Below are 13,698 nucleotides of genomic sequence, written 5' to 3' on the forward strand. Positions count from 1 at the left end.
AAACATTTTTATTGAGAAGAATTTTGATTTATTAGGAGTGAACAAATTTCTTTCCGACACATGGGATGCATTTTCAGAATGATAAAACATGGACACCAGACCGCAGTTGAGTTTCTAAACTGTTGTCCATTCAGTGTAGAACTAAACATATTAATATCGGTTTTTAAAGTTATCCAGAATGGGAGTACTGAATATCATGTTAAAACACGAGGTCTCTTCAGGAGCAGGATCGTCAAGCTTATCCTGTTCAACTGCTTACAAAAGTTGATTCCCCTCTGTCACGATTTGCCCTGTGTTTAATGCTTTCTCTTTGAGGCAGTTATTCTTAATCTTGTTGGCACCCTGGAAATACCTGGGGAGTTTTAAAAAATTATTGAAGCCTGGATCCTACTCCCAGAGGTTCTAGTGTAATTGCTGTAGGGTGTGGCCTGGGCACTGGGATTTTTAAAAGCTCCCCAAGTGTCTGTAATGTGCAACCAAGGCTGAAACCACTATATTGTAGGAGCCTGTTCGGAGGGCTTCACCGTTACTAATGAGACAGTTCTTTGTAGCTCCTTCAGCTACCAGGGTCCCTGCAGTCAGTTGCTGGTATTATCCTTGCCATCTGCAGCTCCGTGGAGAGTCACATCTTCACTGCCAACATGATGTCTTTGTATGGAGGTTGTTCAATGACTACACTCTCCACTCTTAGGAACACCCAGCGTGCCTTCTCAGGCAGAAGAATGCATTGGGTGACTTCTAAGACTCTTTCTGATTCAGATTCTACACCTCCAGCTCTCAGAGAAAAGGTAGCTAGCTACATCCTTGCTTCTGAACTCCTTCTACCACGTGGTGGATTTTAGGGGGGAGATGCCAAGGGTTTAGAGGAGGTGAGGACACCATATCTAAGAGAACATTTTACTTACAGGTGTTGCAGTTGGGGCAGTTTAAACATCTTGGGTGGAAGAGCTGAGATTCGGTTCCTGTTCAGCTTCAACACCAGGAGTGTGCTAGCCAAATTGTCAAAATACCCGGGTTCCATGGATGTGACTCGGTTGCTGTTGATATACCTGTTGAAAGTCTGATGCTGAGTTTCTCTTTGGGAAGTTAAAGTACATGTGTACTCTGTACAGAAACACTTGTTCAGAGGGCTGAGCCATTATTTGTTACAATGGACATTAAAATAATTAACTCTCTAGGTCACTGAAGGCCAATATCAACTATGAGTCACATATTTCTAGGGAAAGAGTGAATAAAACATTTGAAGATTACAAACATCTGTTACAGACGCTTATCTAATTTTTGTGAAATTCATTTATTAATAAAACACACCAGTGGCTTACTTTCGATTAATTTTTTAAAGAAGCATTTGGTTCCTTTAAGTAGTCAAAAGAGATCTCGTTTTTTTGAAATCCAAAAGTGTAAAAAGTAAATGAAGACAGTGGTTAAAAAAAAAAGTCTGTATCTGGTCTCTATCATAAAAGTTGTTTCTTTTTTAATGTAGCACAATATTTTCATCACAGGTGAAAATTTTGTTAAAAACAACTTGACTTACAGATACTTGAGTTGTAGGGGTGGAAGTGCAGTTTTAAGTTCTGAAATATTGTTGCCACTCAGGTCCAAAGTTTCAAGGGACTGAAATTGTCTCAGATGTTCAGGTAATATTTCCACAATTTTGTTTCCAGCTCTGGATTTAAAGAATGGCACAGATAACAGGATGAATGGTACAACAATCTGAAAGGTGAAAGATACTATTTCTAACTTGTTCTTCACAAATACGGAAAACTGATTGCTCTAAAGAGCACTTTTAAAACAGCAACTCTTTGGTCACTTCAATGTTTCACTAAATAATAGATCATAAAGTTAGAAATATGAAAAACATTCCTATATAAATCTGGGCGTGTTTAACAGCTGTGGGTATCTGAATGCAGTGCATTTAAACTTGATTTTTTTCTTTCTGTTATTTTGTTAATGGTCTTTCTTCCTTATCATTTTATGAAATGAGATGTGAAATGACTAGCACGAAGTTGGCATTCTGGACACCGGTTTGTTAGTTCCCTATTAATCCATCTCTACTTCTTTTCTTGAAAAGTATACATACTATAGGGGCAAATGAACTTAAAATACTCATTAGATTGGGCTTTTTAAAAGCCATCATGGACAAATCTCTTAAAGAAACAACAAGTTTCAAAGCATTGCTGTATTCTTCAAAACCAGTGGATATACTCCAAGGTTTTGAATATTAGAAAAGTATTAGTTAAGAGCATGCCAATCTAAACAATCCCTGGGAACAAGGAGATTTTAAAAAAGCTTGACACTGTCTTAAACACCAGATCATGGTGTCCAGTATGGAAGCCACACAGCTACTATAACTCTTTACATTAAAATTAAAATTAAATGTTCAAGTTCAGTTCCATAGTCACAGTAGCCACGTCAGGTCCTGAATAGCCACTTTTGCCTGCTATCGGTCAAATGGATCACTACGCATACAGAACATCCCCACTATTGTGGAAAGTTCTACTGAAGATCACTACACACTAGACCACAAATGAAAAAACAAACATAAACAAGACAAAGGCCAAGTCAAAGCTATTAAACGGTCATCAATACAACAGTTTTCAAGGGGGAGATTCAACATTAAATGACAATCTTGCTAGAAAACAGGAACCAAACTGATTGTGCAATACCATCTTAACTGTCATATCAGACCAGGCAGCTTGGGCTTCTTAGATTATCTACTAGGCAAGAAAAAATAAAATGTCAAGGGAGAGAGGCTTGGATGACGGCAGAGTGTAACTAAACAGAAGGGTCTTTTCTTCACAGCCCAAGGACAACGAAACAATCTGAAGGCTCTAAGTGGAACTTTGTATGTCATATAAGTCACGTGCTGCCATTTCTAGGCATTCAGTTCAGTTCAGTCGCACAGTCACGTCTGACTCTTTGCGACCCCATGGACTGCAGCACGCCAGGCCTCCCTGTCCATCACCAATTCCTGGAGTTTACTCAAATTCACGTCCATTGAGTCGGTGATGCCATCCAACCATCTCATCCTCTGTCGTCCCCTTCTCCTGCCTTCAATCTTTCCCAGCATCAGGGTCTTTTCAAATGAGTCAGTTCTTTGCATCAGGTGGCCAAAGTATTGGAGTTTCAGCTTCAGCATCAGTCCTTCCAATGAATATTCAGGACTAATTTCCTTTAGGATTGACTGGTTGGATCTCCTTGTAGTCCAAGGGACTCTCAAGAGTCTTCTCCAACACCCCAGTTCAAAAACATCAATTCTTTGGTGCTCAAGCTTTCTTTACAGTCCAACTCTCACATCCATACATGACTACTGGAAAAACCACAGATTTGACTAGATGGACCTTTGTTGGCAAAGTAATGTCTCTGGTTTTTAACATGCTGTCTAGATTGGTCACAGCTTTTTTTCCAAGGAGCAAGCATCTTTTAATTTCAGGCTGTAGTCTAAAATTAAATCACCATCTGCAGTGATTTTGGAGCCCCCAAAAATAAAGTTTCTCACTATTTCTATTGTTTTCCATGTATTTGCCATGAAGTGATGGGACTGGATGCCATGATCTTAGTTTTCTGAATGTTGAGTTTTAAGCCAGCTTTTTCGCTCTCCTCTTTCACCTTCATCAAGAAGCTCTTTAGTTCCTCTTTGCTTTCTGCCGTAAGGGTGGTGTCATCTGTGTATCTCTAAACATAGTCTTAGGTAAACCTCATTTAAGAGGAAAATTTAGACATGAGATTGTATGTGTATCTTTGTTACCAATAGCCACATTCGTAGAGTGTTTTGAGTTCATTAATATATTTCTGACCAGAGGATTCTTGCAAATACTAATGCCTGAGGCCAGAGATTTGTTAATACTGAAACACTCCATTCAATAATGTTCAGGTAACAAAAGATGCATTACAATGTTTCTGGGTCTGTAAGTTGTTAGGTTCTTTTGCATTACTATGATTCATGTGCCTCTCACCACAGGAGCACCTCTCGTGTATTTCCACAAAATCCTCTGCTGCATCTGACACAGCACTTTTTATGCTGTTGGTCTCTTCTGCCATACTGTGAGCTCCTTTGAAACTGTGTCTCTACCCCTCAGTTTTGGAATGTGCATGTGTGCGTGCTAAGTCACTTCAGTCCTGTCTGACTCTTTGAGACCCTATGGACTGCAGCCCACCAGGATCCTCTGTCCATGGGATTGTCCACGCAAGAATACTGCAGTGGGTTGCCATGCCCTCCCCTTCAGGGGATCTTCCCAACCCAGGGATCAAATCTGTGTCTCTTACATCTTCTGTGTTCGCAGGCAGGATGGGAAGCCCATTTTAGAATATATAAGGAATCTAGTAACACTGAGGACATATTAAAAGCCAAGACCTATGCTAGACATTTTTCATATATTATGCCATTTAATCATAACATCTCTCTGGTGTTTAAATTAGGAAACTATAGCTTTTAACCTATGAAGTCTAAGCTCTCCCACCTCACAGAGTAACTCCCTATTGGTCCCGTAGCACTCCCTGAAGGCTGTTTCATTGAATACAAACATAGTTTGGTATGAAAGTGCTTACATGAAGATGCACTTCCAGAAGGGCCTGCAACTTCTCACACTTGCAAAACGCTGAACTACTGATTCCAAACTCCTCTGGGGGTGCACATCAGCTCACTGAGCCATCATCATGCCAACACTGTGTGCCCAGTCACTCAGTTGTGTCTGACTCTTTGTGACCCCACGGACTGTAGCCTGCCAGCCTCCTCTGTCCATGGGATTCTCCAGGCAAGAATACTGGAGTGGGCTGCCATTTCCTTCTCCAATGCCAACACTAAGGAGGCCCTTTAAAATGGGGTCTCACCCCAGGTGGATTAAGAGGAACCCAGGAGTTTGCATGTGTTTGGCACCCAACAGAGTAGAAGGCCTGCTTCCCAAATACCTGCAAATGCCAGGTGCTGCTTTTCCCAGTAAGGGGAGAAAACAAGCCATACATTCTAAACCTATTCCAATAACAAAGAACGAACAAAACTCTCAAAACAGGTTGAAAAACCTCCATGTGTTACCTCTAAGGACTATCAGGGAATTGTCTTTTTTAACCCAAGTCATCTGAAAATCTAATGCCATTTTAAAAATAATCCTACATAAGGCAACAGGCATGGGTGATTTATATCCTAATAGCTGAACTCTGTGAAAATAGTAACGTTAAGCAAAAGGCGGGGGGATTAGCAGTCCCATGTATAAGTTACAATTATCAAGCTCCTGAGATTCCCATAAAGTCTTAACAGACTTTGTTTAGAGTTAAGTCAGCCACGACCTCTGATTCTGACCATTTCCCGCATCTGGATTCATCATCATGTAAACCCCTTGATCTAGCTGTGAGGTACAGGGTAAGGCAAGTGAGACAATTAGTCAGTTTCTACATCCCGGAGATGGATTCAGTCCAACAGACAAGCCACAGGGCCACAGGGTCAGGGTGTGTGGGTTTTAAAAAAAAACCACATTTCGGGGGACAAAAACGTTCTCTTAAATGCATTTAGCCCAAATGTTTGCATTACCAGGATGTTCCCTCCACCAAACAGCATAGTAACCCTGAAGCACCCCCTCTCATCTCCTTCCCTCCGTCTGGTCTGTAGGCACTGCCTCCCATCAAACTCTGCATCTGGTTTTGGTCCCCAGGTTGTTTGGGGCTAGCTAGCAGAGCTATGCTTCTATTTAACAACAAGAAGAAATAGCCATAGGTTCGCAATAAATGGAGCAAACTAGTAATTGGTGGGAGGGAGAGGGAGACCCACAGGTGTCTATCACGTTGCTCAAAGAAGGCTACAAGTTAGATAACAGGCCACACAATCTTTGGTTTGTGTATTCGTTTGTTTATAAGGTAATTATGAACAAGGTATTAAAACTGCCAATTACTTGAGTGACGAATAAAATTTTCCTTGCAGTTAAAGTGTGCTCCGGCCAAAGCCGGCAATTTCCTGAGCTGCACACCTCCTAAATTGCAGTGTGAAAGTGCTCAGTTATAAATGGAGCCTGTACAGTGCGTCTTTGTCAGCGCTATGTCCCAGTACAAAAATCCCTCACAACTGCCAGGATAATGGGCCCTGTATCACAAAATTTTAACTCTGTTCTAATGGAACTGAATTAAATCCAAATACCAGTTTCATATTAGCTCTCAGATTAACTGGCAAATAACCACCTGATATGTACCAGTTTAAAAAAACAAACAAACTTGTTCTCTACCAAACAAGAAGGGTTTTTAAAAAAGACAACTACACTAAAAAAATGAGCTTAAAAAATCTTTTTAATCACTTAAAATCCTCAAAATAAATGTATTTAATAACAGAGTGGGGTCACAAATAACCACTTCTAGGAGACAAAGATTCAATTCAACTCTAAGTTTCAATTTTTCTCCAAATATGGATAAATGCCAAAATTAATGAACAGATTAAAAGCACTGCAGCTAAATAATATTTTTGGCAGAAGATGTACAATCTTTTAACAAATAACAAAACTGTGTATTTTTTTCCATTACTGAAGTTAATGTGGAAATGCCATCCTTCCACTGAACAAAAACCTGTACTCTTAGCAATGGAAGGCATCTCAGCCTTGTGCAAATCCATCTTAAGGACTACGAATATTTTGGTTATTTATGCTTGTTGATAGTACAAGGCGTTCCTTGGTCACATCACTGCTGAGGTCAAGTATAATCAGTCCCTTGTGGACAAATACAGACTTGGGGGCTGGGTCAGTTGGAATGCAGATGGTGGCCTTAGGCTGCTCAGAGGCCCCGGAAAAACTGGAGGCCCAGGTATTTCAGCCTTGGCTTCTCAGGTCCAACAATAATGGTTTCACTCTGTCGCTAACTTCATTTTTCAGCCTACTTTGCCAAATACCTTTAAGCAGAACCAAACCCAACTTACCACTTTTATATGGTGGTATTTGCTCTGAGTGTGCTGATGGCCTGGCAGAGAACAAGAGGGATGTCATCCCTGACCTCACAGCACTGCAATTCTAGTTGGGGGAAGAGGCAGGCCAGAGGAAGCAGCCACCACAGGGACACATGAAGACGAAAGGACAGACTCCTAAAAAGCGGTGGAAGGAGTGTGGGCACCAGCAAACTTCCCCTGGCAAAGGGGAGGCCAGTACTCTTGCCTGGAAAATCCCATGGATGGAGGAGCCTGGTAGGCTGCAGTCCATGGGGTCCCTAAAGTCAGGCACAACTAAGCGACTTCACTTTCACTTTTCACTTTCATGCACTGGAGAAGGAAATGGCAACCCACTGCAGTATTCTTGCCTGGAGAATCTCAGGGACAGAGGAGCCTAGTGGGCTGCCGTCTATGGGGTCGCACAGAGTCGGACACAACTGAAGCGACTTAGCAGCAGCAGCAGTGCTCTGAGCAGAAGCAAGGGACCTAGAGACTGTCAACAGAGTGAAATAAGTCAGAAGGAGAAAAATAAATATCGTATATTAATGCATGTGGGCGGAATCTAGCAAAATGGTATAGATGATTTTATTTGCAAAACAGAAACAGAGTCACAGAACCAGAGAACAAACATGGATACCAAAGGGGAAGGGGAGGTGGAACAAATTGGGAGACTGGGTTGACATATTTACAGTACTATGTATAAAACAGATGACTAATGATAATCTACTGTAAAGCACAGGGAACCCTACTCAATGCTCTGTGGTGACCTAAATGGGAAGGAAATCCAAAGGGGAGGGACTATATGTATACGTACAGCTGATTCGCTTTGCTGTACAGTAGAAACCAACTCAACACTGCATACTCCAATAAAAATTAATTTAAAATAAAATATAAACAAAAGGGAATATTAAAAAAAAGGAAGTGAGAGCAAGGCAAAGCGTTTTCCCCTTCAAGAAATGGAACAAAGCCTTGATGGTGGGAGGTCCTGAGTGGAGACAGGAGAAACAGGAAGCACAAGAGTGAGGAGCTGGGAGGAAACGAGGGTAGGTCAAGTGGGACCCTGTAAAACCACATTAGTCATTTGGCCTTTATCTCAAGATCACTCATGCAGAGAGGGGAGGACAGAGGACTTCACATGGTGGCTGACAACAGCTGACGGACATGTTGGAGAGGCTACTCTGGCAGCAGTGGGGAGAAAGACGGGCTTGGGGACAGGCAGGAGGAGGTGCAGAGGAGGGATGTTGGGGAACAGAGATGGTCTGCCTGGACACCCATTTTGTGGGGGATAGCCCCATTCTTCCTCTGGTTTGCAGGGCTCAGGCTGTGCTTTCTCCTCCACTGACATACGGGCTCAGGTTTCAAGTTCTGCAGCCTCTGGACACTGGGACCCAGTTCCCCTCCACGTGACTCGCTGCCCCTGTGTGTTGTCTTGTGTATACGAGAGTCCTCTGGGGGTCCCCTTCAAAAGCAAACTTGGGCCCCCTCTTGCTCAGATGTAAGATGCCACTGACCAGAATAGCCCAGTTCTGGCATTTCCATGTCTGCAATCCCTAGGAACATGGCAAAATGTGTAATTCTCATGTGTGAGAAATGTGTTTGTTTGTTCTCATACTCTGAACCCCGCAAAGAATGTAAAGGTGTGAAAACTGTTAGTCACTCAGTTGTGTCTGATTCTTTTCAGACTCCATGGATTGTAGCCCACCAGGCTCCTCTGTCCATGGGATTTTCCAGGCAAGAATACTGGAGGGGGTTACCATTTCCTTCTCCGGGGGATCTTCCCAACCCAGGGATTGAACCTGTGTCTCCCATGTTGGCAGGCAGATTCTTTAGCACTGAGCCACCTGGGAAGCCCTCATGCAGTCTTAAGTGGATATAAACTGTGTTAGTTTATTTCCAAAGTTGGAGAGCAGAGTCCCAGAGTGGAAGACTCTTCGTGAGGAACCAGAATATCAAGTTTTATCACACTGGAATGCCTGAAACCAATTAATCCTGAAACCAATTAAACTGTAGCTTCTTGGTGAATAAGAGATATCTGTCAATGGTCTCAACTGTCTCCTGCCTGTTAGACAACATAAAGGCAGCTGAAGGTTCTGCAGTTTGTTGTGTAAAGTCATGCAAGCTTGGCTGTTTAGAGAAGGTATGCACATGTGGCATTTTCCTTTTAGAGAGGATGTGTGCAGTGAAATTTAATCTGAAACCATTTTTTTTTTTTTAACATGCTGCAATGCCCTCTTTTCTTAGAATACATTACTTTGACCACATCCATGAAGTCCAGTTCAGTTATTGCAGCCAACAAATTCCTGAGTCCATGGTCATTCCATACCACCAGGGAGCAAGCACATTAACTGTACGAACTGGGACAATCGGCCAGGCCCCAAGGAAATGCTGATTGCTATATATAACTTGTAAGTCACCAGTTTAACACCATTTATAAAGGTATTACAAGTTGTAAAAGAAAACATTACATTTGCAAATACATTAAAGGTCATTTGTATTTCCAAAAATAACCTCTCTTTTCTCCCCATTCCCACCAAAAAAAAAAAAAGCTTCCTTGAAAACTACCTTGGCTGGAGTAACTAACCCTGTAATATTAGGCTTCTTTTAGCAAAGAGACTTGGCAAGCAAAGAACCTCTCCCGTGCAGATAAAAATAAACTGTCTCTGCTCATCTTTTTTCTAAAAAGATAATTAAGAAGTTTCATTAAAAGAACACATGTTTAGACCGGTCCACTGGGTCCTGTAGCATCAAAGGATAAAGCCAATTGAGGAAGCTTCTGCAAGGAAACAGATTCCTGATGAAGCATTAGTGATGTGTAAGGAGCACAGAATCCATTCTTTCAGCTAAAAGCCAGTTCAACAGAAAAATATAATTATCTTTGGGATCAAGAACACGATAAAGATGCCCATAAAGTTTTAATACAGAGATCCTCCAATAATGAGGGCCCGGGTGGCTCCAACAGTAAAGAATCTGCCTGCAATGCAGGAGATCTGGGTTCAGTCCCTGGGTTAGGAAGATCCCCTGGAAGAGGAAATGGCAACCCACTCCAGTATTCTTGCCTGGAGAATTCCATGGACAGAGGAGCCTGGCAGGCTGTAGTTCATGGGGTCACAAGAGTTGGACAAGACTAAGCAACTAACACTTTCACTTTCACAAGCAAGAAAAAAGAATATAGGTAGAAAATGCCCTTGTGCCACACACAAAACAATCCTTTTTTGATCCCCCAAATATACATTCTATTCAGTCCTTTCATGTAAACAAAATTTAAGGACAGGTCCTAGAAGACACCAGGATCCTAAACAATATACTTACTGAACAATTGTTTGAATTTGAAATAATTGAATTATATACGATAAAAATTAACTCTAGTAAATTAAAATTTTTTTCCCTACCTCTCTTTTGAGGCAGGGTCTTCCACAGTCATTTTCACAGGTCAGACCACTGCTGTGACTAATCTGTGAGTTTATGTCTTCCCACAAGCTTGTGGTTTACTTGTGATAGAAGAAAATCTCTGATTCATCTTTGGTTCTCAAAACTCAAGAATTAAATAAATGGGTTCAAGACCATGAAGTGACCAAATAAATCTTGATCAGTCTTAAAACCCTAGATCAAGCTTTAGATTGGCCAGTAAGGATGTACCTAAACTGTGGTTCAAGATGCATATGGACATCAGAAAGCAGTATCACCACTACAGCTTCCAGCCAGAAAAAGTAAACATACACTGGGATTCCACACGTCAGTCGACCTGCCAAAAGTAGGGTCTCTTTGAAGCAGCAGATCATAGCACAGTTACCCAGCAAGGAGATTCTGATTCTGTTCCCACTTGTGTGTCTTGATCTACCATACAGTGTGAACTGATCTTCTCACTGTCAGTGGGAGGAAATGGAAGGAAAAGTCCTCTTCCAGCTCTAAGGAGTTGTGGATTGGGATGACAAATTCTGCAAATGACCAGATTCGCTGCAGAGGCTTCACACAACCATCCTATAAAACCGTAGCCTCTTATAGAACCTGGTCTCACTTTGGCAGGGGACTTCTTTCCTGTGGGAGTCCCACTGCCTGGTTGCCCAGTCTTTCTTGGTTTATTCTCATTTTCCTGAAGTATATCCTTCACTAGCTTTCTAAAAAATCAAGTGCAGAGACATGTTCTTTTTTCATACTTGGTAATGTCTTTATTGACAGCTGGCTGTGGACAGAGCTGAGACGAGAAATCCTGTTCCTTAGGATTCTGAAGACTGTTTTACTCTGTCACAACATTCAAGGATGTTAAGTCTGGGGAGCAGAAGAAACACAGCTTCTCAACAGCAGTGTTCTTAAACTGCAGCAGGCATCAGAACTGGGGCAGAGGCCTGCTGAGGTGCTGATTGTTGAGCCCCACACTCAGTGTTTCTGTGTTAGTAGGTCTGAGGGGGACCTGAGAATCTGCATTTCTACCAAGTTCCCAGGTGACACTGATGCTGGGAGGCTCACACTGGGAGGACCACTGCTGATCCTTACAGGTGACCTGCTTTGCATTTTAATTTTCCTCCTCACAGAGCTTCTCCTTAATCGTGATATTCTAAAATTGCACAGTAAGATTCCCTCAGTATATGTCATTTTAAAAATTTCATTTGCAGGCACTCAGTATGGTCTCTCAAGTTAGAAATGTATGTTCTTTGGCTCTGGGAAATTTTTTTTGTCTCTTTGATAATTTCCTCTTTTCTATTTCCATAGATGTCTCTTTGTGAATTCTACAGATTTCCTAGTTCATCCTCTAAGTTTCTTATTTTTTCCTCTCCTGTTTTCCATCTTTCTGTCTTTTGGTTCTTCTTTTAGAGTTTTTTTCAACCTTCTTCCAACATTTCTATTATCTTTTTAAAGTGTCTGTTATACTTACTTTTTAAAAAATAATTTCCATTTCCTCCTCAGTTTCAGTCTGCTATTACATTTAAGAGTCCCGTTCTTCTTTTCTGAAATATTTATTATTATTTACCATACTTTTCTTGTTTAGTGGATATAACATGCTCTCTCTTCTTTCTAGAGATACAGGTTGTTTCGAAGTTCCCAACTCCCTCCATTGTCCCTGGTTCCCTTTTCCCATGTATTTCAGACTCTGCCTCTACTTGTAAGAATTCTATCAATGATTACCACGTATAAAGTAGATAACTAAGGAGAACCTACTGCATACCTCAGGGAACTCTACTCAATGTTCTGTGATGACCTAAACGGGAAGGAAATCCAAAAGGCAGGGGATATATATACATATAGCTGATTCATTGTGCTGCGCAGTGGAAACTAACACCACATTGTAAAGCAACTATACTCCAATAAAAATTAATATTAAAAAAAAGCCAGTGGTCACTGGCTATCTGCTCATATTTAGTGAAAAGCAGCCCCCAAAAGCTGGCTGAGCAGGGTCGGTTTCACAATGGATCCATACACATCTGTCTGATGGCTCAAGCCCTCCAGCCTCAAGGCTGGTGTAATAAGCCTGAAGGCTAGTCTCTAGGAAGGTGAACAGAAATGTATGCTAAGAGGAGGACTGTCACCCTCATATTCAGACTGGACTTAACTTCCCTGATTGCAGAAGATGCTATCCTCAAGCCTCACCCTTAGCCCCAGCTGGGCCTGTGCCGCATATCCCCAAGAAGTTTTTTCAACTCTCTAGAAAGTAAACTTCCAGTTTTCTGCCTCCATTAAAGGAAGGGCAGTCACTTGGCTTTAAGTTCTGGAGGGGGAATCTGGAGGTCCATTTCACCAAACCCCCATTTTCAGTCCTATCCTGCACCCCTTTCTTGACCAGCTTTGAATTCCTGAAGCATTCGCAGAAGCATTTTTGCAGCAAGAAAAGTGTTTATTTTGGGATCCACTCTCACTAAGCCATTTACAATTGGTGCTCTTGCTTGAAAAATTGTTGTGGCATCTTTTGTTTGGACTCTCTCTCCTCCTGTTTGTCTTTATTCCTGTCTGTGTGCACTTTAGTCCTTTATTTTCATTTTAAGGGGATTCTTGATTACAGTAGAGTGAAGCAGAAGTGCTCAGTCCACCAGGCCTTATAGGATGTCTTCAATAGTCATCTGATCATTGAATAAAACCAGCTTTTCTCTTAGATATTCAACTTAGATATTCTAACAAAAATATTAGCCTATGTAAATTTTACCTTAAGATGATACTATGAACCAGAAAACATAGCATCATTATTCTGAACGTCAAATTAGTAAAGAGCTATCATACAGAGGATTCATCCTGTATGAACACATCAGACGAAATGAAAGTCATTTTATTTTTTCTGATACAGTCCACAGACCAATGGACTAGGAAGGAACATCACAGAATGTTTTGGTTTAATAAAGTATTTAACTTGTCCTTGTGAACAAGAGAAAGTACACGTGGTGGTGATGATCCTACAGGCAAGCGAGTTCGCACGCTGAGTCTTCAGTCACAGACTGGCACAGACCTTTGAGGAAGATGCTAAGTGGCTGCTGCTAAGTCTGCTGTCCATGTTTGTATGAATGCAGATAGAGATGTGAACAATCAAGTGCACACACAAGAGGATTGCAAGTGTCATGATCCCAAGCCCTTCAACAGACTAAAATGATAGTCTAGAAGCAACTAGCGAAATTAAACTGGGGAAAGGCAGTGTTTCAAATTTTTAATCAAGCATTTATAAAGGCCTACTTGGAGGCAGTTCTTAGGAGAATGACAACAGATTTGGGGATCTTGGCTGACCACAACTCAATATGCGCCAACAATACATCACAGTCCTTAGAAAGCTAATTTAATCGTACACTTCATTAACATCCCATATTCTGGTCAAGAGACACGGTCCA

The 13,698-nt window shown here is 41.5% G+C and overlaps 1 protein-coding gene across 2 annotated transcripts in view; it reads right to left on the reverse strand.

The window, feature by feature from the left end:
* The window catches only part of LRIG3 (leucine rich repeats and immunoglobulin like domains 3), a 50,447-nt gene that overhangs the window by 18,474 nt on the left and 18,275 nt on the right, over window positions 1–13,698 (reverse strand). For both annotated transcript variants that reach the window (XM_006077934.3, XM_044941574.1), the window contains exons 4-5: window positions 1,535–1,666; window positions 906–1,049 (exon numbers count right to left, since the gene is read on the reverse strand). In XM_006077934.3, coding sequence (XP_006077996.2) covers window positions 906–1,049; window positions 1,535–1,666 — 276 coding nt within the window. The remainder of the gene's footprint in view (window positions 1–905; window positions 1,050–1,534; window positions 1,667–13,698) is intronic.

The sequence above is a fragment of the Bubalus bubalis genome, chromosome 4 (assembly GCF_019923935.1).
Source record: "Bubalus bubalis isolate 160015118507 breed Murrah chromosome 4, NDDB_SH_1, whole genome shotgun sequence".
Lineage (NCBI taxonomy): Eukaryota > Metazoa > Chordata > Mammalia > Artiodactyla > Bovidae > Bubalus > Bubalus bubalis.